This window comes from Gossypium hirsutum, chromosome A11 (assembly GCF_007990345.1).
Source record: "Gossypium hirsutum isolate 1008001.06 chromosome A11, Gossypium_hirsutum_v2.1, whole genome shotgun sequence".
Taxonomy (NCBI): Eukaryota; Viridiplantae; Streptophyta; class Magnoliopsida; order Malvales; family Malvaceae; genus Gossypium; species Gossypium hirsutum.
In genome coordinates, this window is record NC_053434.1 from 46,161,145 (window position 1) to 46,186,417 (window position 25,273).

General features: G+C 37.6%; 1 protein-coding gene and 1 non-coding gene across 2 annotated transcripts; one reads left to right on the forward strand and one right to left on the reverse strand.

Annotated features, from left to right (window-relative positions):
• The first annotated feature begins 8,500 nt into the window (after positions 1 to 8,500).
• LOC121210761 (small nucleolar RNA R71) lies at positions 8,501 to 8,607 on the forward strand. Its single transcript, XR_005905876.1, has one exon. It is a non-coding gene; the product is annotated as a small nucleolar RNA R71 (small nucleolar RNA).
• Positions 8,608 to 23,470: 14,863 nt separating this feature from the next.
• Positions 23,471 to 25,050, reverse strand: LOC107958929 (UDP-glycosyltransferase TURAN-like). Its single transcript, XM_016894849.1, has 6 exons — positions 24,875 to 25,050; positions 24,712 to 24,778; positions 24,573 to 24,636; positions 24,380 to 24,485; positions 24,228 to 24,291; positions 23,471 to 23,521 (listed from the first exon to the last, which is right to left on the reverse strand). Exons 1-6 carry the CDS (start codon positions 25,048 to 25,050, stop codon positions 23,471 to 23,473), a joined length of 528 nt encoding a protein of 175 aa, XP_016750338.1.
• Positions 25,051 to 25,273: the final 223 nt, after the last annotated feature.

Genomic DNA, 25,273 nt, shown 5'->3' on the forward strand with positions numbered 1-25,273 from the left:
GGGCTTGACACTTTAATCATAAATTCCATAGACTCAACAGGTATACTCATATTAGACACCAATTTCATGCACACATATGAATGAGTAGAACCGGGGTCAATCAAAGTAATAACATTAACATCATAAAGAGAGAAAATACCAGTGATCACATTGGGAGATGAAGCATCTTCACGTGCCCTTATGGCATAAGCTCTAGCCGGAGCTCTAGCTTCAGATTTAAACGCTGAATCTCTGATTACATTCTTGCTACTTGCCTCATTCTCAGTATTTCTTGAAGATCTTCCTCTCAAAACTGCACCACTAGGTTTTACACTCTGAAATTTTTCTTTCTCAATTCTCTCGGGAAAGTCTCTAATAAAATGATCTGGAGAACCACACTGGTAACATTCATTAGTTATACATGGACCGTGACTTCTACCACATCGTTGGCACTCGAGTCTAACAAATCTTGAATTTCCCACACTAATCACAGAAGTAGTCTAAGATTTAAAACCTACATTTTGCTTCTTACGATTCCCATATGAATGTCTGGCCGAAACATGAGAACAAGAATACATATCTCTAGATTTTCTAGATTGCGGTGGGAATGCACTGCTCATCGGTCTTTTCTTTAAATTTCTAGTCTCAGTCTCTACCTTTCTCTTTTCTTTAATTAGTTCTTCAGCCTTGCAAGCCCGATCAACAAGTACTATGAACTCTTTCAACTCAAGAATTCCCACAAATACTTTGATGTCTTCATTGAGCCCGTCTTCAAATCGTCTATACATTTTAGCCTCTAAAGGAAAACATTCTCTAGCATACTTACTCAACCGAACGGACTCCCTTTCATACTTAGTAACTATCATATTACCTTGTTTCAACTCGAGAAACTCTTTACACTTCTGTTCAACAAATCTTTCACTAATGTATTTCTTCCAAAATTCTTCTTGAAAGAACTCCCAAGTCACTTTCTCTTTCAGTACCACTAAAATCAATGTCTTCCACCAATAATAGGCTGAATCTCTCAACAAGGATATAGAACATTTTAAGCACTCTTCAGGTGTACAAGACAATTCATTAAATACCCGAATAGAATTCTCAAGCCAAAATTCTGCTTTCTGGGCATCATCATCAACATTTTCCCTTAATTCTTGATACGTGATATTCGTGACAGGTTTTAAATATTTATAATGAATCATTCTTGAAACTAACTATTATCACGATGAATGCAAGTGTACCTATCGAACAGTAGTATAGCTTTAGTAATACCAGATTATTGAACCTAAAGGAAATAAAAGTACTAGTATCAACTTTCTTTTTATTATCTAGCCTAAAAAATAAAAGAGTTTTGTTTGTCTAACTAATTATATAGACTAAGAAATCACAGAAAAGAAATATGGGAAAAATACCTAAGGAAAAATCCACCTAGACTTCACTTGTTATTTGACTCTGAATCGGACGATTTATTCATTTAACTTGGTCCATAGAGATCCCTAAGTTATATTATTATCTCTCTCGAGACTATCAACGTCTAACCCTAGATGGAATAATTGAAATCCCTTTCTAATTAACGCCCTAGGGTTGCATTAACTTGATCTATGGATCCCCTTATTAGGTTTCACCCTAATCCAGTAAAATCTTGTCACCCTATCTCTAGCCGCACAATCAACTCCGTTTAATTATAACAAATTTACTCTTAGACAGGGTCTATTCCTCCTCTGAATAAGAGCTTAACTTGAATCAATATCCTGGAATATCAAAACAAGAATTAAGAACACATAACTAAGAACAACTCAAATATATATCATACAATTCAGATAATAATAACAAGATACATCTTAGGTTTCATCCCCCTTAGGTATTTAGGGGTTTTAGTTCATACTAATGAAAGAAAACATCTCAAAAGAATAAAAATAACAAAACATTTGAAAACCCAAAACTCCTGAGGGAATTTGAAGGGAGATCTTCAGTCTTGATGGTAAATCTGGCTTCTAAGATGGATCGATCGACTTTCCTTGAGCAATTCCTTGCTTCCTCCTCTGCGTCCCCTGTCTAAGTGCCTCCTTAGGTGTTTAAATAGGCTTTGGAATGCCTAAGAGCCCTTAAAATTGGTCTTTTTCGAATTGGACTAAACTTGGGTTCGACAAGGACACGCCCGTGTGCAATTGCTTAAGGTCGTGGTTAAGGCTGTTAAATGGGCATGGGCGTGTGATCTACCTATGTAAATCGTGCTTTGACCTTGCCAAAGGGACACGTCCGTATGGTCTACCTAGGTGAGGAAGTCCAAGCCGTGTTGATTTTGTACGTTGGCCCATTTTCTCTGTTTTTGGCCCGTTTCTCATTCCTTTCACTCTTCTATGCTCACCTAAGTATAAAACATGAAATTAAGGCATTAAAAGCATCAAATTCACCAATTTTAAGGAAAAATCATCCATAAAATGTGCTAAGCTAGGGATAGAAATATGTATAAATTATGGTTTATCAAATACCCTCACACTTAAGTATTTGCTTGTCCTCAAGCAAAATCCTCAACTCATAATCAGAATAAATTCTTCTCAACTTATAATTTCTATCGATAATATCTCAAAATAATCCATAGGTAATCATACATTGAAAATTCAAGTGAAAGAACATCAAAGTTTCAAACATTTCAAGTTGAGCATTTTATTATGAAAACGGTGTCTCCCCTCATCTACGTAATTACCTTTGATTCAAAATATCACAGAGTTTCACATCCTCACTAAAGATTCACTCAAATCATTTGAGGTGTTTAAGTACAATAAATGAAGCACTCAATAGTTAATAATGAAAAGTCATTACCATAGGCTTGCATGAAAACCAAATCTCCACCACTATAAATTGAGATGAAAAATCAATCAAAAGGTCTTTAGAGGGTTGTAACGTGGCTTTGGTTAGAGGGTGTGGTCACAAGCTGAAAGAAAGGGTTAGAATCGAGTTTGAATTGAAAAATTGCCTAACTAGAAAAATGACTAGTCATCAATTGCGTACAACAGAGCTTTTTCTTAGAATATGGAATTTAACTTCTTTAGCTCAGAAGATCACTACTACTAATATGTAAACATGTATATATATATGTTTAAGAAGAATTCAAATTACAAAATAGAATAAAACATAGCTAAGCAACTATTCCAACTCAAATCTCAACAAAAATAGGGATCAAATTAATTTAGGGGATTTTAACAATAATGAGTTATGGGTTAATATTGAGGGTAAATCAATGAATGGGTTGTTAGGCTCAAGGGGGTTCACTAAGGGTTAATTGTGAAGGTAGGCTTTTATGGAGTGAGTGAGTTAAACCTAAGTGCCTTTATCATTTTGACATGTCAAATCAAATGGTGTGGTCTTGACATGCATAATCAAGCAAGTTCTAGAATAACAATTCAATACTGACGCACTCATAACGCAAGTGAGCATGAAAGAAATAATAGATGCTCTAAAGGCTCAAGATCTCACAAAAATTATGGCTTTTTGATGTTTAAACTTGTGAACTCCAACTCAAGATAAAACCTAAACTTAAGGAAACAACCTAAAAGTTTTTAATTCTTCAAAAATCAACTTATCATGCTTGCTTCTCTAATGTCTTAAAGTTTAAACAATCAATGTATAAATGCCTATGTTATAATTGAAGACATATCAATAAAAATTATAAATTAATTAAAATTCATTCTAATAGTGATATGAGTAATTCATGTGAGAATAAGACAATATTCAGGGGTTTCTAATAGTGATATAAAAGAGCCCCCCACACTTTAGATGTACATTGCCCTAATGTACAAAGATAGATATTTGAAAAAGACAAATATATAATCATAAGATAGGGAGAGAAGTGAAACTTCTTGAATGATGAATGAATTCCTCGAACTGGAGTTTTGGAGAGTAATCGGCGTGAGAGTGGAGGAGGATACTCTAGTGGTGGTAGAGGTTCATTAGTCCATAGGTCCTGTGCCAAAAGAATATTATATCTGATGGTAGATATGGTCGTGGTCGAGCAAGACATGGCAGCTGTAGAGAACCTTTCCCGATAGAGTTTTTAGTTCCTATGTGATGATGAGCTGAGGAACTCTATATAACTGTGACAGAACCAGGCACTTTTTAGGAAATATAAGGAAGCATAATTACTTGTAATGAAATAGTCGAAATTGATAATTGTAAAATAAAAATTATAAAATCTAATAGAAATTAGCTTAAAGAAAAAATAAAAAGTAGTCTTAAAAAAGAATAAAAATAAAAAACATAAAATAACAAATAAAAGTTTTTAAACATCTTTATCGCTAGGTGGTTCGCAAGGTAGGGGTGGCGATGAGATGTGGAAGTGCTGACAAATCTGCTGTAAAGTAGCATCAATGTTATCGAAGCGCTGAAAACACTGTTGCTCAAATCGAGTAAGGCGCTCAGAGATGTCAGCGTATGAAGCTGCTGCATGAACTGGATGAGAGGGTGGTGGTGGCTGAGACAGTGGGTCCTCATGACGTGGAGGGACATCATCAGTAATGTCCTCAGGGTCTCCCTTCTCGACTGATTGGGCGAGGCGATACTGAGGAGGGTGAGTTCTTCGGTGCTTCTTGATCATCCTCATACTAAGCATGCTCGAGATGCCTTGTGGGGACATCTGGACAATAAGATTAAGGGAGGATGATTGTGCTGTTGTGTTGAGGAGCCCGAAGTGCGGTGCCAGTCGAGTCACGTAGGGGCCAATGGAGATGACCCCCTCCAATGTCACTCCGTCTGGTGGCGAATGGCGAGGGCAATAAAGTAGGCGAGGTCGAGTACATGCCTGTTCGCCATGCTCCATAGAAAGTAGGCATCGTGAGTGTTGATGACGCCAGTGTTCTCTCAATGTCCTGTCAAAGTGTGTGCCAAGATGGCATGTAGGTACCTTAAGAAGGGAGAGAGAGCCGATGCCTTCGAGTAGCTCGGGTCGTAGGTGGTGAAACTGGGGACCAAAGCGTACCAGCACTTCGAGGGCGAGTAGTGGATGTGGCGACAGAGAGTGTCAAGGTCGTTCTCATCCATGAACTCCTCTGTGTACAGGCCCAAAGCTATATCGAACTCGGGCACACTCAACTGGCAGACTAAACCGCTGAGATAGAACTAGACTGTTCTAGGATCATCAAAGTTGGTCATGCCGTCTTGAACATGGAATGTCGAGCAAAGTTAAAGTGTGAGCTCAAGGTACGTCGGCTCGAAGATCGCAAAGAAGAGGTCCCATGGATCAATTGTCAGGAATGCTCATACATTGTCAGCTAACTGGACTTGTTCAAGCGCTGTCCAGTCAATGCAGCGGCCCACACCTAAAGGTCGGGCCTGTAGGATTTGGAATAGTTCTTCCTAATTGCCGGGTGGAAATTAGAGGTATGGGTGGCGAATTTCAGCAGTAGGGCCCGAGGAAGACGCCCCTTTCTGCTTTTTCGAAGCGGGAACGGCATTTTTCTTACCACGTGAGCTTGACATGGTATACTTGGAAGAATAACAAGGAATATAACATAACTAACTAACTCAAGAAGTAATCATGAATATAGTTAAACTAACCAGTCCAACCAACAATACTCAGCAGTTTAATCTAAATGATAGAGGTTTATATAGCAATTGACATAATAAAAGTATGATTATTTTCAACATAAAATGACTGAACTAGACTCTTATGGGAACACACGAAAAGAATGAATGTATCAGAAAGCATTGACTAAAATGGAGAAGAATAAACGTATAAGCATGACAATAGTGAGAACTATGAATATAAATCAAATATTTGCCAAATAAAACCATAAGAATCATAAAATTAGTAAAAAGGATGAATAAAATAGAGAGAAAAGAGTAAACAAATGCTAAAAAGATGAGAATAGGTGTCGAAAATGGAGTTGGTGGCGGCGCACAGGCGAGGCAAGGAGGTCGTGTGGACTTGCAGCGTCTAGGGTTAGGGATTCTGGGTGAAGAAGATGATGAATAGTAAAGGGTATTTATAGATTTGGGGACACACGGCCAGGGGACAAGCCCATGTTCCCCAACTTTTTCCCGTGTGATTCAGGAATTTTGAATTTCGGCGCGTCTGAAATTTGGCCCACACCCGTGTTCCTTGGGCGTGTGGGTGCACACGGCCGTGTCTGTCTTCATTCGCTTCTCCCATGCCTGTGTATGTTGGCCCACGCCAATGTTAATTTGACAAGTTTGACCACGGGTTCTAGACACGGGCGTGGCAAATGCCCGTGCTATTTTCTTAGGTTCAGCCACGGTTCTACAACACGAGCATGTTGCACGCCTATGTTGTTTTGGCAGATTCGTCCATGGACCTAACTCACAGCCATGGCGACTTATCGCATCTCGTGCTGGGAAAAATTTCGCCCTATTTTCACACGGCTTAAAGCATGCTTGTGTGCCTGGCCGTGTGTGCTTTAGAAAGCCTACGTTCCATGAGTCGGTTAGTATGTTAGATGTTAAAACTAAATTTTAAAGAAATTAATATTGTTAGTGCTCGGGTTGCCTCCTAAGAAGCGCTAATTTATAGTCTAAGCTCGACTTACCTCTCTAGTGAATGGTCATGGTGGTTTGAGGAGTTTATACTCCTCATTCCTGCTATGAATCCCATCAAAATAAGGTTTTAGGCGGGTATTGTTTACCTTAAAGGTGCCAAATTTGGGATGACTTACCTTGACTGTACGAAATGGGAAAATGCTAAGTACCGTAAGAGGAATTTCTTCATTCGGTTTGGCAGTGTCAATGTAAAGATCTGTGGCATCTAACGAAACTTTATCTCTAACCTTAAGTTGTTTTGGTGAGGCATTGAGCTCATTCTGGCGTAGTTTTGGTTTATCGTATTTTCTCGGTTTAAATGTCAACCATTCATCTAACTCCTCGATTTGTAACATTTGTTCTTCATGTGTAGATCCTTTGTTGTGGATTGAACATGGCTCATGTGTGTCCTTCGAACTTATTTCTTGCAAAATAGGTTGCACCGTATGATCAGTCTTAGTAGAAAATTTTGTACAATCACCTTCAATTTTCGATGTGTTGTTCAGGTTGCAAGCTTGAAGGGTGATTGTTTCGTCTCCTACACGAAGTGTGATTTCACCTGTGCCAACGTCAATAATTGTTCTAGCAGTTGCTAAAACGGGCCTTCCCAAAATTAAAGGAACATTACTATCCTTTTCTATGTCTAAAATAACAAAATCAACTGGGAATATAAATTTGTCAATTTTAACGAGTACGTCTTCAATGATACCCCTAGGAAATCTAACAGTTTTATCTGCTAGTTGAATGCTCATCCTAGTTTGTTTGGGTTTCCCTAGACCTAGTTGCTTAAACAATTTGTAAGGCATAACATTGATACTATCCCCTAGATTAGCCAATGCATTATTAACATCTAAACTACCAATTAAACAAGGAATCGTAAACTCCCTGGATCTTTGAGTTTGTTGGGTAGCTTATTCTGAAGAATGGCTGAGCAAACCGCATTCAGCTCTATATGCGACCTTTCATCTAACTTTCGTTTATTTGCTAGAAGCTCCTTTAAAAATTTGACTGCGTTCGGCATCTGTGAAAATGCTTCAATAAACAATAGGTTAATATGTAGTTTATTTAAAATTTTAAGGAATTTACCAAATTGTTCATCTGAGCAGTCTTTCCTTGTTGCATTGGGGTATGGCACACGAGGTTTATATTCTGTACTTACCGATTTTTGTTCTTTTTGGCCTATCTCATTCTTACATTCGCTTACCACCGGTTCTGACCTTGGTTTTGCCAGTAACCCTTCCTCATCTTAAATGGCAATTGCGTTGAGTTGCTCCCTTGGGTTAGATTTAGTGTTGCTTGGTAGGCTACCTTGTGGTCATTCAGAAATCAACTTGACGAGCTATCCAATCTGAGTTTCGAGCCCCTGGATTGATGCTTGTTGATTTTTGAGTGTTGTCTCGGTATTCTAAAAACGAGTCTCTGGCACCAAAATGAATTTGGTTAACATCTCCTCAAGGTTTGGCTTTTTCTCCTGCTGGTGTGGTGGTTGCTGAAAGCCTGGAGGGGGTGTTGGTTTCTGATTTCCTTGGCCTCCCCATGAAAATTTGGGTGATTCCTCCAACCTGCATTGTAAGTATTGCTATAAGAATTGTTTTGAGATTGAGGATTATTACCCATTTAATTTAACTGCTTGTTCTCCATGTTGTGGCCATAAGGTGGGTATTCTGAATTGCTCGATCCACCTCCATTTGCTTCGCACTGCATTACTGGGTGGACCTATGAAGAACTAAGAAAACCATCAATTTTCTTATTCAAGAGTTTTACCTGACTAGAAAGCATGGCGATCGAATTGACATTATAAACATCGGTTGTTTTCGTTGGCTTTATCCTCATGACTTGCCACTGATAGTTATTCAGTGACATCTCCTCTATAAATTCATAGGCATCTTCAGGTGTTTTATTATTGATGGTTCCGCTAAAAACTGCGTCAACCATTTGTCGAGTCGAAGGATTCAGGCCATTATGAAAAGTTTGAACCTGTAGCCAGAGTGGTAACCTATGGTGAGGGCATCTTTGCAAAAGGTCCTTATATGTCTCCCATGCATTGTAGAGTGTTTCTAAAGCCATCTGCACAAAAGAAGAGATATCATTACGTAATTTAGCCGTTTTAGCTGGCGAAAAATATTTTAATAAGAACTTCTCAGTCATTTGTTCCCAAGTAGTGATTCACCCTCGTGGTAATGAGTTTAACCATTGTTTAGCCTTATTCCTTAACAAAAAGGGAAACAACCGAAGGTGGATGGGATCATCAAAAAGGCCATTAATTTTAAAGGTATCACAAAATTCTAGGAAATTTGCCAAGTGAGCATTGGGATCCTCGCCCTGCAAACCATCAAACTGAACAAACTGTTGTATCATTTGAATTGTGTTAGGTTTTAGTTCAAAATTATTTGCAGCAAATGCAGGTCTAACTATACTTGACTCAGTTCCTGTTGAATTAGGTTTAGCATAACCATACATAGTGCGTGGAGCAGGATTTTAATTTACTGGATCAGCAGCAATCACAGGAGGTAGCGGATTTTCTTGGTTTTCAGCCATCTCCTCGGTTGTGATTGAAGTATCGTCCTCTTGCTCATCCTCTGTGTATCTGAGGCTTCACCTCATTTCTCTCCGGTTCCTGTGAACTATGCGGTCGATCTCACCGTCAAAAAGTAATGGTCCTGACAGGTTTCTTCTGGTCATAAACTAGAAAAAACCTATCATAAAAAGGTAAAAAGAAGAATAAGTAATAAAAATTAGAATAAAATTTGAATTGTAGTAAAAGTAAATGGCTAAAGTAATAAAAATCGAATGTTCCTAATATCTTAATTCCCCGGCAACGGCGCTAAAAACTTGATACGTGATATTCGTGATAGGTTTTAAATATTTAAAATGAATTGTTCTTGAAACTAACTATTATCACGATGAAGGCAAGTGTACCTATTGAACAGTAGTATAGCTTTAGCAAGACCGGATTACCGAACCTAAAAGAACTAAAAGTACTAGTATCAACTTTTTTTTATTATCTAGCCTAAAAAATAAAAGAGTTTTGTTTATCTAACTAATTAATTAAACTAAGAAATCACAGAAAAGAAATTTGGGGAAAATACTTTTTGGAAAACTTGATTAATTAAGACAATACCTAAGGAAAAATCCACCTAGACTTCACTTGTTATTTGACTCTGAATTGGATGATTTATTCATTCAACTTGTTCCGTAGAGATCCCTAAGTTATATTATTATCTCTCTCGAGACTAACAACGTCTAACCCTAGATTGAATAATTGAAATCTCTTTCTAATTAACGGTCTAGGGTTGCATTAACTCGATCTATGGATCCCCTTATTAGGTTTTACCCTAATCCAGCAAAATCTTGTCACCCTATCTCTAGGCACGCAATCAACTCCGATTAATTATGACAAATTTACTCTTAGACAGGGTCTATTCCTCCTCTGAATAAGAGCTTAACTTGAATCAATATCCTAGAATATCAAAACAAGAATTAAGAACACATAATTAAGAACAAGTCAAATATTTATCATGCAATTTAGATAATAATAACAAGATCCGTCTTAGGTTTCATCCCCCTTAGGTATTTAGGGGTTTTAGTTCATACTAATGAAAGAAAACATCTCAAAAGAATAAAAATAACAAAACATCAGAAAACCCAAAACTCCTGAGGGAATTTGAAGGGAGATCTTCAGTCTTCATGGTGAATCCGACTTCTGAGATGGATCGATCGGCTTTCCTTGAGCAATTCCTTGCTTCCTCCTCTGCGTCCCCCGTCTAAGTGCCTCCTCAGGTGTTTAAATAGGCTTTGGAATGCCTAAGAGCCCTCAAAATTGGTCTTTTTCGAATTGGACTAAACTTGGGTTCAGCAGGGACACGCCCTTGTGCGATTGCCTAAGGCCGTGGTCAAAGCTGTGAAATGGGCATGGGCGTGTGATCTACCCGTGTAAATCGTTCTTTGACCTTGCCAAAAGGACACGGCCGTGTGGACTGCTCGTATAAGGAAGTCCAGGCCGTGTTGATTTCATACATTGGCCCTTTTTCTCCATTTTTGGCCCGTTTCTCGTTCCTTTCACTCTCTTATGCTCACCTAAGTATAAAACATGAAATTAATGTATTAGGAGCATCGAATTCACCAATTTTAAGGAAAAATCATCCATAAAATGTGCTAAGAATGGGATAGAAATATGTATAAATTTCGATTTATCAATTCTTCAGCCCCTTGCTTGCGAATTCTGTCAACTGGGGTTCAATGCAATTTCATTAGATCCATACCTTGAGGCATCGGGGGTATAGGTTGAGGAATCGAGGGAGGTGGGGGAGGTTTTTGAGCATTCAAGTCCGTACAAACGAACTCGATGTACCATGCATTCATCATGACTTCCCGAGCCCCTTCTCCTCCTTCTTAACTAATAGTAGGAGGTCAGTTTTCAGTCGGCACTGCCCCTTCAGTAGGAGCTGGCGCATTTCTCTCTACATCATCAGCCACAGCTAGATCAGGATCCATTTACTATATAAAAAAAATCATTTTAAAGGTCAAGAGTCGTCACACTATCACAGTATATATGGCATGTATAGCAAAACTCGTACATACGCCACGTTAGTCTGAGAACCGACTAAACCATAACTCTGATACCACCAAATGTAACACCCCCTTACCCGAGACCGTCACCAAAGTCAAGCACGAGGCGTTGACAGACTTAAATTATCACTTAAACAATTTCAAACAATTTATTTCACCTTTCGTAATAAACTGCCCATCTGCGTCACAATCGCTAAAAAAAATCATATCTTGAGTTACGAAATAAGAAATTAAAATCTGTAAATTTTTCCTAAAACTAGACTCATATATCTATTTACTAATTTGTTTCCAGAATTTTTGGTCAGGCCAATTAGTATAGTTTATTAGTTAATGGTTCCCCTATTTTAGTGTTCGACTCCTCTGACCTCTGTTCACTACGAATAACTTTTCTCTCAGTACAGAATTCAAATGACTATACTATTTGTTTCTCTTAAAAGTATACTCAACAAGGAATATATACATATAAAGTATGACTCCTAATTAGTTTTGTAAAATTTTTAGTGAATTTATAAAGTCAGAATAGGGGATTCAGAAATCGTTCTGACCCTATTCCACCAAAACTCACATTTCTCATAAAATACAACTCATTTACCTGTTTAGTTTCTTCCATATGAAAATAGACTCAATAATATTCAATTTCCTATTTTATTCATATCTAATTCTTTCTCTATTATTTTTAGTTATTTTTAAAACTCACATCATTACTATTGTATGATACTGTTTTATAGCAAATTTCACCTTTTTATGATTTTCCATGGATTAGATAGCACATTAAGTATACATAACACCAAATATGATCTTGATTAGCCATTCCAATGGCTAATCATTACCAAACATTTCCTTACCACCCAATAGCCATATCATCAGATCATACACACAAAATGATTATAATGCTATACATGCCATAATCAAAATATACAAGCCACTATACCAAAATGGTCCACGGATAGTGTGAGCGAGCCTCCGACCGTTCCCAATTCTGAGCTGGCTTGTCAAAACTACAAAGAATGGAAAGGAGGGAGTAAGCATAAATGCTTACTAAGTTCACATGTAAATAGCAAGTAACATAATCATGCAATCCAACATAAAACATTATTTGTATAAATATCACCAAGACATTCATGTTACATTTGCATTTACTATCTTACCACGATTTCATCATACCAAGTTCTCAACCCGAGGGTTTAAGTGCATACCTGTCCAATTTTCTCATTCAACACACTTACCAACATGTCACCTTCATCTTAAGTATTCTCCTTATTCACTTAAGATTCACCCGTTGAACACATCGGAATATAATTTGGATACACGGATTGCATGCACATAAGTGCCATACCCGCAGCTAGACAAACTCCATAGCCTGTGGAAATTAGGAAGCCAAGGTACCATGTAACCCACCCATAATCGAACTCAGACTCAACTCAATGAGCTCAGGCGTTCGTATCCATAAGTGAACTCGGACTCAACTCAACGAGTTCAGATGCCTAGTTACATCTCACGAACTCGGACTCAACTCAACGAGTTTGGAACTCAAATATCCTAATGACATGTCACTTGTATCCTAATATATTCCTAAGGTTCAAATGGGATTTTCCTCAATCACACATCATTGTCATCTTCCACGAAATGTTGGAACCGATACTTGGTAGCATTTCATATTTATCAAGTAGCTCACATAATTTGCATATTACTAAATAATAATCCAAAGCATAATATTTCATGATAATAATTATCATATCATATAAATAACATTAAATTACTTAAAATGACAATTATGTTACTACATTTACACCAGAACTTATCTCGGTACAAAATGTTAAAAATCGAGCCTATCCCTCGTAAACTTTATTTTTCCCTCGATCACGACTTGAATCTTGTTTCTCTTGATCTAAAATAACAAATTTAGCTTATTTAATATTCACATTTATTAAAACAGTCATTGACTCAAACTTTGGCAAAATTACATTTTTGCCCCTAAACTTTTACATATTTACACTTTTGCCCCAAGGCTCGAAAATTAAACTTCATCTTATTTTCTTATGTTTTATGACATGCTGATCTTTTTTCCCTTCTATGGAAACATCAAATTCTCACTCTAACATGTACTTCTGAACATTAGGTACTTTTACTGATTATGTCGTTTTACTCGTTTCCACGTAAAATCGATTAGAAAATGTAGTTTAACACAATTTCAAGCTTCATATTCTACCATAAAACATCAAAATAAACATATTTCACTTATGGGTATTTTTCCAAATATAAACCCTAGGTTAAATTATTGCTAGAATAAGCTTAATCAAGTTATTGGGACTCTAAAAACGTAAAGAACATTAAAAACGGGGCTAAAATGGACTTACAATCGAGCATGGAAGCTTGAAAAACCCTAGATATGTCTTCCTCATATGAAATTCGGCCAAGGGGTTGAATATGGACAAAAATTGGTTTTTAATTTTGTTTTTAATTCATTTTAATAACTAAATGACCAAAATGCCCTTAATTAAAAACTCTGGTGTTTTATTTTCCTTTAGGTATTTTTTGTCTAAACTAGTATAATGGTCTAATTACTATCCAAAGACCTCCACTTGAAAAACCCATTACTCACAAGTACTTAGTACCTTTGTGAACTAGAACACACTTTTTACAACTTTTGCAATTTAGTCCTAAATATCAAATTGGACCTTCTATCGATAAAATTTCTAAACGAAATTTTCACACAATCATGAAATCATGCCACAGACCTTAAAATGATAATAAAATAATTATTTCTATTTCAGATTTGTGGTCTCAAAATCACTATTCTGATTAGGCCTTAATTAGGGATATTACAACTACCCGTGGGCAACACTATCTTTTAGACACAGCAGGGACACACGCCCGTGTGGCCTACTCGTGTACACTATTGATTTAAAATTTTAAGTGCAGGGGACATACGGCCATAGCCCACACCCATGGGAAGGAACCGTGTGTCATGCACGGCCTAGACACACGCCCGTGTGTCTAACCATGTGGACCCTAATAGGCTATTTTCCAAGCCTTTGGTCACTCTCTCTACCATCTATACATAATGGTTATCAATTTTGAAATAAAAAATGACTAAGATATTGCACATCATTGATGAATCTTATTGTATGGAAACCTCATATCATTGGTTTCATACATGAAAGGTTATTTCCCATTTAGTGTTTATGGGTTTCCATGTCACTTTCATTCGTCCGAAATTGGCTCATTCATGCGACTCATTGCCAATTGGTAACAACCCATCACATGTAAATAAAATCATGCATAGACTCGTAGGTCATAGCCTACTTCAATTAAGCCAATTTTCATGGCCATACACAAAGAAATAAACATATTTTTACATGCCTTCATTTGGCAAAGCAAATGACACAGATAACAAAATACTCAAAGATCCTATACATGCCATTGAACAAAATAGAAATGTCTTTATACCAAAGCTTGTCTAATTGATAGTGTGTTGACTCTCCAATCATCTTCCAGTCCTTATGAGTCCTCGAGCTCTGTAAGATAGGGAAAAGAGAGGGTGAGCATTTACATGCTTAGTAAGCTCGAATAACAGGAAAGTAAACTTACCATATATTTAACATGCATCCATGATAGATAAGGAAACCAACAATTATGAAATGGTTCCCTATTACATACACTCAATCAATGAGTTAGTAACATAATCAAGCCTCATATAATTTAACTAGATGAGCTCATCATTCAACATGTCATTTACACAAACATCTCATATTAATCTCGTTGATTTTCTAGGAAATCTCGATGGAATACCCATTAACCGTCAATTCATACGAATGATCATTCCATATACGCACTCCAGCGAACCTCACATCTTATGGCGGGATTACCAGTCCAGGCTAAATCCCCAATTTTATGAACTCATAAGGTGATGTCAGGATTACCAGTCCAGGCTAAATCCCTTATAACGACAAACACTCTCAATGAGCTCGGATCTGAATTACCAGTCCAGGCTAAATCCCTTATAACGACAAACACTCTCAATGAGCTCGGATCTGAATTACCAGTCCAGGCTAAATTCAAACCCTAATTAGATTAACCGTCTGGGCTAAATCCATAATGCACACATATTCTTCGGGAGGCTTGATCATTCAAGGAACACCCGTCCGGGCTAGATCCTTTCTATACTTGAGATCACGGATTACCCGTCTGGGCTAAATCCTTACTGCAACACATACAGGACCTCATTACACATGTCAATCAGGGTTTATCCATCGAATTCCCTTTTTAACGTCAACCAAGACATTAATCACAATTTACCATCAATTATGCATTTCTATGATACTTCATGCCAATAATAAATGAAATCATCTTGCATTAATAAATCATACAAATATGCATATTAGGGGTTTACTTTAAGTTATCGAAACTTACCTGGTATTTGTTTCGGAGTTGTGTTTCAGTTATTTTGAAACCTTGCGTTTACCTCGATCGACCTTCGAAATTTGTTCCTCGGGGTCTATAACAATAAAAATAGTCATTAACACTCCACATTATACATTACAAGTCTAATTCTTACCCCCGGTCCAAATGACTGTTTTGCCCCTAACCTTTAACATTTTTACGATTTAGTCCCTAGGCTCGTATAATGAAACACATGCAATTTTTCTATCTTACCCAAGCTTTGCCGAACACTTTTTTCTCTTATGGCAACCCACATTTCCCATTATTTTCTCATTTCTACCATACAATTTATAACTTTTGCAAAATGGTCCCTACAAAGGTTTTTCATAAAAATCACCTAGGAAAAGATGTTTAACACATATTCATCCTTCATATTCCTTCATAATCCATCAAAATACAAATAACTCATGCATGGGTAAATTTTTAAACATGAACCCTAACATGAAATATAGGTAGAAATGAAGTGAACAAGATACTGGAATTCCAAAAATACAAAGAGCATTAAAAACGGGGCTTGGGAGAACTTACTATTGAGCTTGAAATGTTTGAAAACCCTAGCTATGGTACCAAGAGAATTTCGGCAGCTATGGGGAAGAAAATGGCTGATTTTGGCTTGATTTTTACCATTTTATTTCATTAAAAACCCAAATGACCAAAATGCCCTCATGCCCTTTTCTTTAAAATTTCAGCCATGCAAGCCCGTTTTTGTCCAAAAATTTAAAAATTGGGAAATTTTCTCCCCAAGACCCTCTAATTCATATCCCAACGCAATTTCATACAAATTGCTTCTAGATTTCATGTAACACCCTTATCCCGTAACTGTCGCCGGAATAGGTAAAGGGTGTCACCAGACAGACAGAGCATTTCCAAACAACACAGATTCACAGATATCATATAACATAAATACATTTGCATTCATCAACAATTCATCCACTAAGATGGTCTATGAAACCTAAAACATACATTTAGGGAAGGTCAGGACTAAACCGAACCTATTCAAGATTTTCAGAACTTAATCAAACTTTTCAAAACTGTCAAGTCACACGCCCGTGTGACTAGGCCGTCTGACTCACATGGGTACAAGACACGCCCATATGGTCCGACCGTGCCAAAAAGAGGTTCTATATTAACTTTTTAACACGGCCAACAGACACGATTGTGTGCCATGACCGTGTAAAGTTTAGCTAGCTACTAACTTTTTCACACGGCCACGAGGCACGCCCGTGTTCCCTAATTGTGTGGCACAATACAGGCTTAGTTTAAGCCAATTTGCCACCCTTTAAGGGTCCAATCCTACCAGCATTAATAAGCAACACTTCTAACCAATTCCATGCTTAAAGATGACCATTTCATATTGGAACATAACACATTTCAAAATGTGCATTAAAAACTATGCACAAAACTTAACATTTGCTAGCCAATTGACATGGCATAACATATATACAATTCAAAACTTAATACATAGACATTCTAGCCTATACATGCCATACTTAGCAATATTTACACTTTCAAAGATACCAAAAAGAGCTTGATAGTGTGGTGACAATCCTCAACTATCCCGAGCCTTCAGTAGCTACGATAGCTGTAAAACAGACAGAAATCACACAGAGTAATCTACGAAGGGCTTAGTAAGTCAATTACAAATTCCCAACTATTATAGCATAGAAATAATAGTAAAAGGCCAGATTTCACAACCGTCTCATAGAATATTTCCTTACTTCACAGAAACATAGTCTTTTCTATTCAGAAATCTAGTACGATACAAGCGTACCTGTATGAATTATACATTTCATATCTCATACTTTACCATCGGACAATCCAGAAAAGGAATAAATATTCACAAACAAGTACAATGCCGACGTGCCAGACGTGGTCTTACATGTAATTCAGTATCGATGCCTCTGTCCCAGACAGGGTCTTATACGAAAATAGATATGATGCCGATGTCCTAGACATGGTCTTACACATAAATTTCAAATCGATGCCTGTGTCCCAGACACGGTCTTACACTATAATTCAAATCAATACCAACTTTCTTTTATCAGGCTCTCAAGGCCGTCCAATGCAAATAACAGTTTATAAACACAAAATATAATCAACTTAACACATAAGTGTAGTTTGACTTATCTCGTTCGAATTTCGGACAAAAATGAGTCGACTATTCGACTACTTTGGACTTCCCTCGATCTAAGTCTGATTTTCTTTGTTCTTGATCTAATTAAATCCAAATTCAACCATTCAATCATTTATTTCATTCAAAATAATCCATGAGCACATATTTAGAGTACTTTGCATTTTAGCCCTTTAATTTCAAACTTTGACAATTTAGTTTATTTTTCACCAAATCACAAATATGCAAAAATTCACCAAAACTATAGCTTGGCCAAATATACATGGCTTTCATACAAGCCCAATTAACACATTTAATTCACAATTTAGTTCTTCAAAACCTCATTTTCACAAATTAGCTCAAATAGCTCATTTCATCAAAATTCAAGAACAAAACATGATAATCTAACATATATCTTTCATAATCCATATAAGAGCACTACAAAGCTCATATAATCATCAATGGCACATTTCATAATCTTCAACAAAAATAAAAATTTAGACATGGGTTTTGAAGAACACAAAGCAACGATCACAGAAATGCAGAAATTATCAAAAACCGAACAAAATAGACTAACCTATTTACACATGCAAGGGCCGAAAGTTTTGAAGCTTCAATGGCTTCTTATTCACTTCATATTCGGTTGAAGAATATGATAAAATGGCCACTTTAATGTTTTGTTTTTATTATTATTCATTTATTACATAAATTACCTAACCATCCATTAAAATTATTTCTAATTACCAAATTGCCAAACCATGTCTTCCACTATCATATAATAGTCCTATTGACATGCAAAGGCTTCAACTTTAACAAACCATAGCACTTAGGTACATTAGCAACTAATAGGCAACTTTTACAACTTACGCGATTTGGTCCTTTTTGCAAATCGAGCACAGAAACAGACAAATTAAATTACAGAAATTTCACAAATATAAATTTACATATCACAGACACAGAAAATAATATTAAAAATATTTTTTAGACTCGGATTTGTGGTCCCAAAACCACCATTCCGACTAGGGTCGAAACTGGACTGTTACATTTCAAGTTTTGCAATTTATTCAATTTAGTCCTTAATTTCCAATTAGGCACTAACTCAAAGAATTCCCTCATGAAACTCTAACACATGCATATTCTCATATTCTAAGCCTCATAGTAATCATAAATTAAATATTTTGATATCGGATTTGTGGTCCCGAAACCACTATACTGACTAGGCCCTATTTTGGGATGTTACATTTCTTCCCCCCTTAAGAACTTTCATCCTCGAAAGTCTTACCAGTAAACAGGTTCGGATATTGGCTTCTCATGGATTCTTTCAGCTCCCAAGTAGCCTCTTCCACACCATGCCGATGCCATAAAACTTTTACTAAAGTCACGTTTTTGTTCCTCAACTTTTTAACTTCACGAGCCAAAATCTTGACCGGTTCCTCTCCATAAGTCATGTCCGGTCAAATTTCAATCTCAGTCGGTGAAATTACATGAGAGGGGCCTGATCAGTATCGCCTTAACATAGATACATGGAACATATCATGAATCGTTTCCAGTTCAGGTGGCAACGCCAAACGATAAGCTAACGGTCCAATTCTTTCGGTGATCTTGTACGATTCGATAAATCATGGACTCAGTTTACCTTTCCGACCAAATCTTAATACCTTTTTCCATGGAGATACCTTCAAAAATATTCTATCTCCAACTTGGAACTCAATTTCTTTTCTTTTCAAATCTGCATAAGACTTTTTCTGATCTGATGCCACTTTTAGACAATCTTGTATCACTTTAACTTTTTCTTCAATTTCTTTAATCAGATCAACTCCATGAATCTGACTTTCCTTAAGTTCAGTCCAGTATAATGGAGTCTGGAACTTCCTACCATACAGGGCCTCATTAGGCGCCATCTTCAAACTTGTTTAGAAACTATTGTTGTAGGCAAACTCTATCAAAGGCAAGTATTTTTCCCAGCTACCCTGAAATTCGAGGATGCAGTATCGCAACATATCCTCGAGAATCTGAATCATCCGCTCAGACTGACCATCACTCTGAGGGTGAAAAGCTGTACTAAAACTTAACTTCGTACCCAAAGCTTCTTGTAATTTCTTCCAGAATCTTGACGTAAAACTTGGGTCTCTGTCAAAAATAATCAACTGTGGTACTCCATGTAATCTTACTATTTTAGAAATGTACAAGTTGGCCAATCTATCGAGAGAATAATCTGTCCTTACCGGAATAAAATGAACCGACTTTGTCAACTTATCCACTACAACCTATACAACATCTTTCTTCTTCGGAGTCAATGGCAATCCTGTCACGAAATCTATAGTAACTCTATCCCACTTCCATTCGGGGACCATCACAGGCTGTAGCAAACCTGAAGGCACTTGATTTCAGCTTTAACTTGCTGACATAAAAGGCATTTTGATACAAATTCAAAAACATCTCTTTTCATGCCGTTCCACCAATACATTTTCTTCAAATCGTTGTACATCTTGGTACTTCCTGGGTAAATAGACAAACGACTGTTGTGAGCTTTTTGCAAAATTTCCCGAATAAGTTCATTATCTTTGGGTACACAAACCCTATTTTTGAACATCAAACATCCATCAGGACCAATTCAGAAATCTGATTTAACACCTGACTCATATTGAGCCCTTTTTGCTTCCAAGTTATCATCATTAAGCTAAGCATCATGAATTTCCTGCAGAAATGTCGGCCTAGCCTCCAGCTCGGCTAAGACTGAACCATCATCAAGCAATGTCAAACGAGTATCTATGGCTCTCAAAGCAAACAGGGATTTTCTGCTCAACGCATCAGCGACCACATTCGCCTTTCCTGGGTGATAGTCGATAATCAGATCATAATCCTTAATTAATTCTACCCATCTCCTTTGTCTTAAATTTAATTCTTTCTGAGTCATCAAGTATTTCAAACTCTTGTGTTCTGTGAATATACGGAAAGTTTCACCATACAAATAATGTCTCCAAATCTTTAAGGCAAAAACAATGGCGGCGAGCTCTAGGTCGTGTGTCGAATAGTTCTTCTCGTGCGGTTTCAACTGTCTTGAAACGTAGGCTATCACTTTACCATCTTGCATTAGTACACAACCCAGTCCGTTCAAAGATGCATCACTGTAAACCAAAAATTCTTTTCCCGATTTAGGTAGTAATAAAACAGGACCTTCGGCCAGCATTGTCTTTAACTTCTCAAAACTTTGCTAACACTTCTCCGTCCATTCAAACTTAACGTCTTTCTGTAGCAATCTCTTTATCGGAGTTACTATTATGGAGAATCCTTTTACAAACCTTCGATAATAACCGGCTAAGCCTAAAAAGCTTCTAACCTCAGTTACATTCTTAGGTGGTTTCCATTCGACAATTGCAGAAATCTTACTTGGATCAACTCGGACGTCTTCACCCGAAACAATATGACCCAAAAATCTGACTTCCTGGAGCCAAAACTCACTCTTGCTAAACTTGCCATACAACTGCTTTTCCCGCAAGGTCTGTAGCACGATTCTCAGGTGTTTCGCATGCTCTGTTTCATCCTTAGAGTAGATCAAAATGTCGTCAATGAACACAACGACAAACTTATCCAGATATGGTCGAAAGATCCTATTCATTAAGTCCATAAAAATGGCCGGTGCATTCGTCAGCCCAAACGGCATAACAAGAAATTCATAATGACCATACCTCATCCTAAAAGCTGTCTTAGGTACATCCGAGTCTTTAACTCGCAGCTAATAATAGCCAGACCTCAAATCTATCTTAGAGAACACAGTGGCTCCTCTCAACTGGTCAAACAAGTCATCTATCCTTGGTAAAAGATACTTATTCTTGATAGTTACCTTATTTAGTTGCCGATAATCAATACATAATCTCATTGAACCATCTTTCTTCTTTACAAACAATACGGGGGCACCCCAAGGTGAAAAACTTGGTTTTGCAAATCCTTTATCCGTCAGCTCTTGTAACTGTGCTTTCAACTCTTTCAACTCAGTTGGTGCCATTTTGTATGGAGCAATAGAAATAGGAGTTGTCCCTAGCACCAGCTCAATACCAAATTCTATTTCCCTTTCAGGAGGTAATCCGTGTAATTCCTCCGGAAACACATCGGGATACTCACATACTATCGGCACAGACTCAATCTTCAATTCTGTTTCCTTAGTGTTTAATACAAATGAAAGGTAAGCTTCGTATCCTTTCCTCATATATCTCCGGGCAACCATTGCCGTGATTACAACCGGTGGCGAACCCAATTCTCTTTAATTGACCCGTAGAATCTTACCATCCGGGCATTTCAATTTAATATACTTACTACCACAATTTACAATTACATTATGAAGGGTTATCCAATCCATACCAAGTATTACATCAAATTCATCAAATGGTAACAACATAAGGTTAGCCGGCAAACAATGTCCTCGAATCGTCAAAGGACAATTCTTACAGACTTTGTCAACTAGGACCGACTTGCCTAATGGGTTTGACACTCTAATAATATCTTCCTTATTTTTAATAGGTATGTTCATACTAGATGCCAATCTCATGCAGATATACGAATGCGTCGACCCTGGGTCAATTAAAGCAATAACACTCGTATTAAAAAGAGAGAAAGTACCTGTAATAACATCAGGAGTAGAGGCTTCCTCTTGAGCACATATCACATACGTTCTTGTCGGAGCTCGAACCTCAGATTTCACAGCATCTTTAGTCACAACTCGACTGCCACTAGCACTCTCAGGTATTTCGAAGGTCTACCTCGTGGAATAAGAGTACTCGATTTTAGGGTTACATCCATTTCTTTTTTTGCTTGCTCTGGGCGGTCTCTGAGAAAGTGATCAAAAGAACCACACTTAAAACATGTGCCACTCTTCATTCGGCACTTTCCAAAATGAAATTTATTGTAACTCTCACACTTCGGTTTTCGGCCATCTACACTCCCCACACTAGTCACCATCGGGGAGGAAGACTTTTGACCTCGTCGTTTAGAGTTTCTCGATCTAGCTGAATATCCCACTGACGAAGTGGAGCATTCATGCTGGCTCCTGGCTTTCTTCATAGAGAACGAGAGTGTTTTACCGCTAGACCTCTTGCTAACTCGAGCCTCTCTTTTAGCTTGTTTTCTTTGATTATTAAGTTCCTCAGCCTTCTTGGCTCGATCAGCTAATGTGGTAAACTCTCGTATTTCCAAGATCCCAATCAACAACTTGATGTCCTCATTTAGACCTTCCTCGAAGCGTTTACACATTTCTGATTTTGTTTGGACCCATTCAGTTGCGTACTAACTTAGACATACGAACTCTCTCTCGTATTCTGCTACAGTCTTGTTTCCTTGTTTACGTTCCAAGAACTCATTTCGCTTCGAGTCCAAAAATCGTTTACTAATGTTTTTCTTCCTAAACTCTGCTTGAAAGAAATCCCAAGTAATATTTCCCTTCGGCACTACCAAGGATACGGTCTTCCACCAATGATATGCAGTGTCTTTCAAAAAGGACACAGCACACTTCAAACATTCCCCAGGTGTGCACGACAAATCATCTAGCACCCGCATAGTATTTTCGAGCCAAAACTCAGCTCTTTCAGCATCATCATCAACTTTCACTCTAAATTCCTCAGCCCCGTATTTTCTAAGGTTGTCTACCGAGGCTTTACCAATTCTCACCGGTGCCATACCTCGTGGCACATCCTCATCAGGTTGGTTAGGGGGCGGGGGAGGTCTTGGTATATTGGGGCGATTTCTTAGATAATCCCCAAACCATTCGCCCATCATATCAAAAAAGGCAACTCGGGCCTCTTCTTGGCCTTTTAACATCAGCCTTCTACTACTACTAAATACAGCTCGTTATACAGAAGCTGGAGCATGGCTCTCGGTTCCCTCGGACTCATCTTGTACCTGATTGGAAGATATTTACAATATTCAAAACAATTTAAAAAATTAGGAGATGTCACACTATCAACATTTGAATAATGACATGTATAGCGAACTTTATCATCCTCTACGGTAGTCCTAAAACTAACTAAATTGTAGCTTTGATACCACTAAATATAACACCCCTCACCCGTACCCGCCGCCGAGATAGGGTTCGAGGCGTTACCGGGACTTTACACTTTGACACGTACCAATTTGGATCACCGGTTTTACTTCGAATTTAAAAAATTTTCACCTACAAACAACTCGTCCCTTATATAGGTCTACAAGGCCCTAGACACACCCTAAGGCAGTTCGGGACAAAACCAAAAGTGTTCGACAGACCTTGGATATCTTAGGAATACTTTCCTAATTTGAAGTACCACACACCCATGTGAATGGGTCGTGTGGACTAACACGCTCGTCTGTTTTGGGACACGCCCATGCCCTTCAGCCATGTGCAACACTGACTTATCAACACAGCCATAGCATACGCCCGTAGGCAAAACTGTCTTTTAGACACGGCAAGGACACATGCCCGTATGGCCTACTCGTGTGCACTATTAATTTAAAATTTTAAGTGCAGAGGACACAAGACCATAGCCCACACCCATGGGAAAGAATCGTGCGTCATGCACGGCTTAGACACACGCCCGTGTGTCTAACCATTTTTTATATTCCATAGACTAACATCTATTAGCATATTCTTTCCATTACCGCTCTTACTGGGTAAAAGTTTAATGAGGCTAGAGCAACTAAGGGTACAATAAAGAATAAAAAGAAAAGCAGAAATATTGAGTGCAAGAAGTCCACAAATAGGGCACTCATAGAGGATGGTCTCACCAGCTTGTACTTCTTACAACAAGAGCCGGCCTATTTCGCTTCAACAAGATGTCAGTGTCAACCTGAGTTGTAAATAATGATTCATTTTGGTCATCTGCCTCAATTTCTGTAGTTGCCGCATGAGGGTAAAATCAGTCAAAAGTGTTCTTTAAGGCTGCTAATCAAAATAAATTTGATTATTTACAAGACTTACTAGCAGTTACACAATCTCGAACCCCAAGAGGGTGACAAAGATACCTATTTAATCTGCAAAACAACTAAAAATGAAACTCCATTACAAAATAAATCTTAGAGCATAAATCTTTATGAGAACTCAATAACATGAATCTCACCTTACGCTTCTCCTGAAGTGAAGTTGGACAAAAAAACTCAGGAGGCTGATCATATAAAACTGTGGCTCTGTAAATTTAACCACATGCAATATAATTAGACATTTTCCCATAACATTTCATCAGACAATGAAATAATTAACCAACATTGAGCTGGAAATCTTACCTAATTCCCCAGTTTTGAGCTAATTCAAGCTGCATTGCCCTTGTTACACATAGGGAACCATTTTCCATTTGCCCATAATGCTTCTCAAACCTAAGCAGATACTTAAAATTCAAACAAGATCCATCCATCGCACAGCTCCAGAAAGGTCCTCTTGACAATACCACCCTTTCTACCATTTATACATAATGGTTATAAATTTTGAAATAAAACATGACTACACAATTGCACATCATTGATGAATCTTATTGTATGGAAACCTCATATCATCGGTTTCATACATGAAAGGTTATTTCCCATTTAGTGTTTATAGGTTTCCATGTCACTTTAATTCGTCCGAAATTGGCTCATTCATGTGACTCATTGCCAATTGGTAACAACCCATCACATGTAAATAAAATC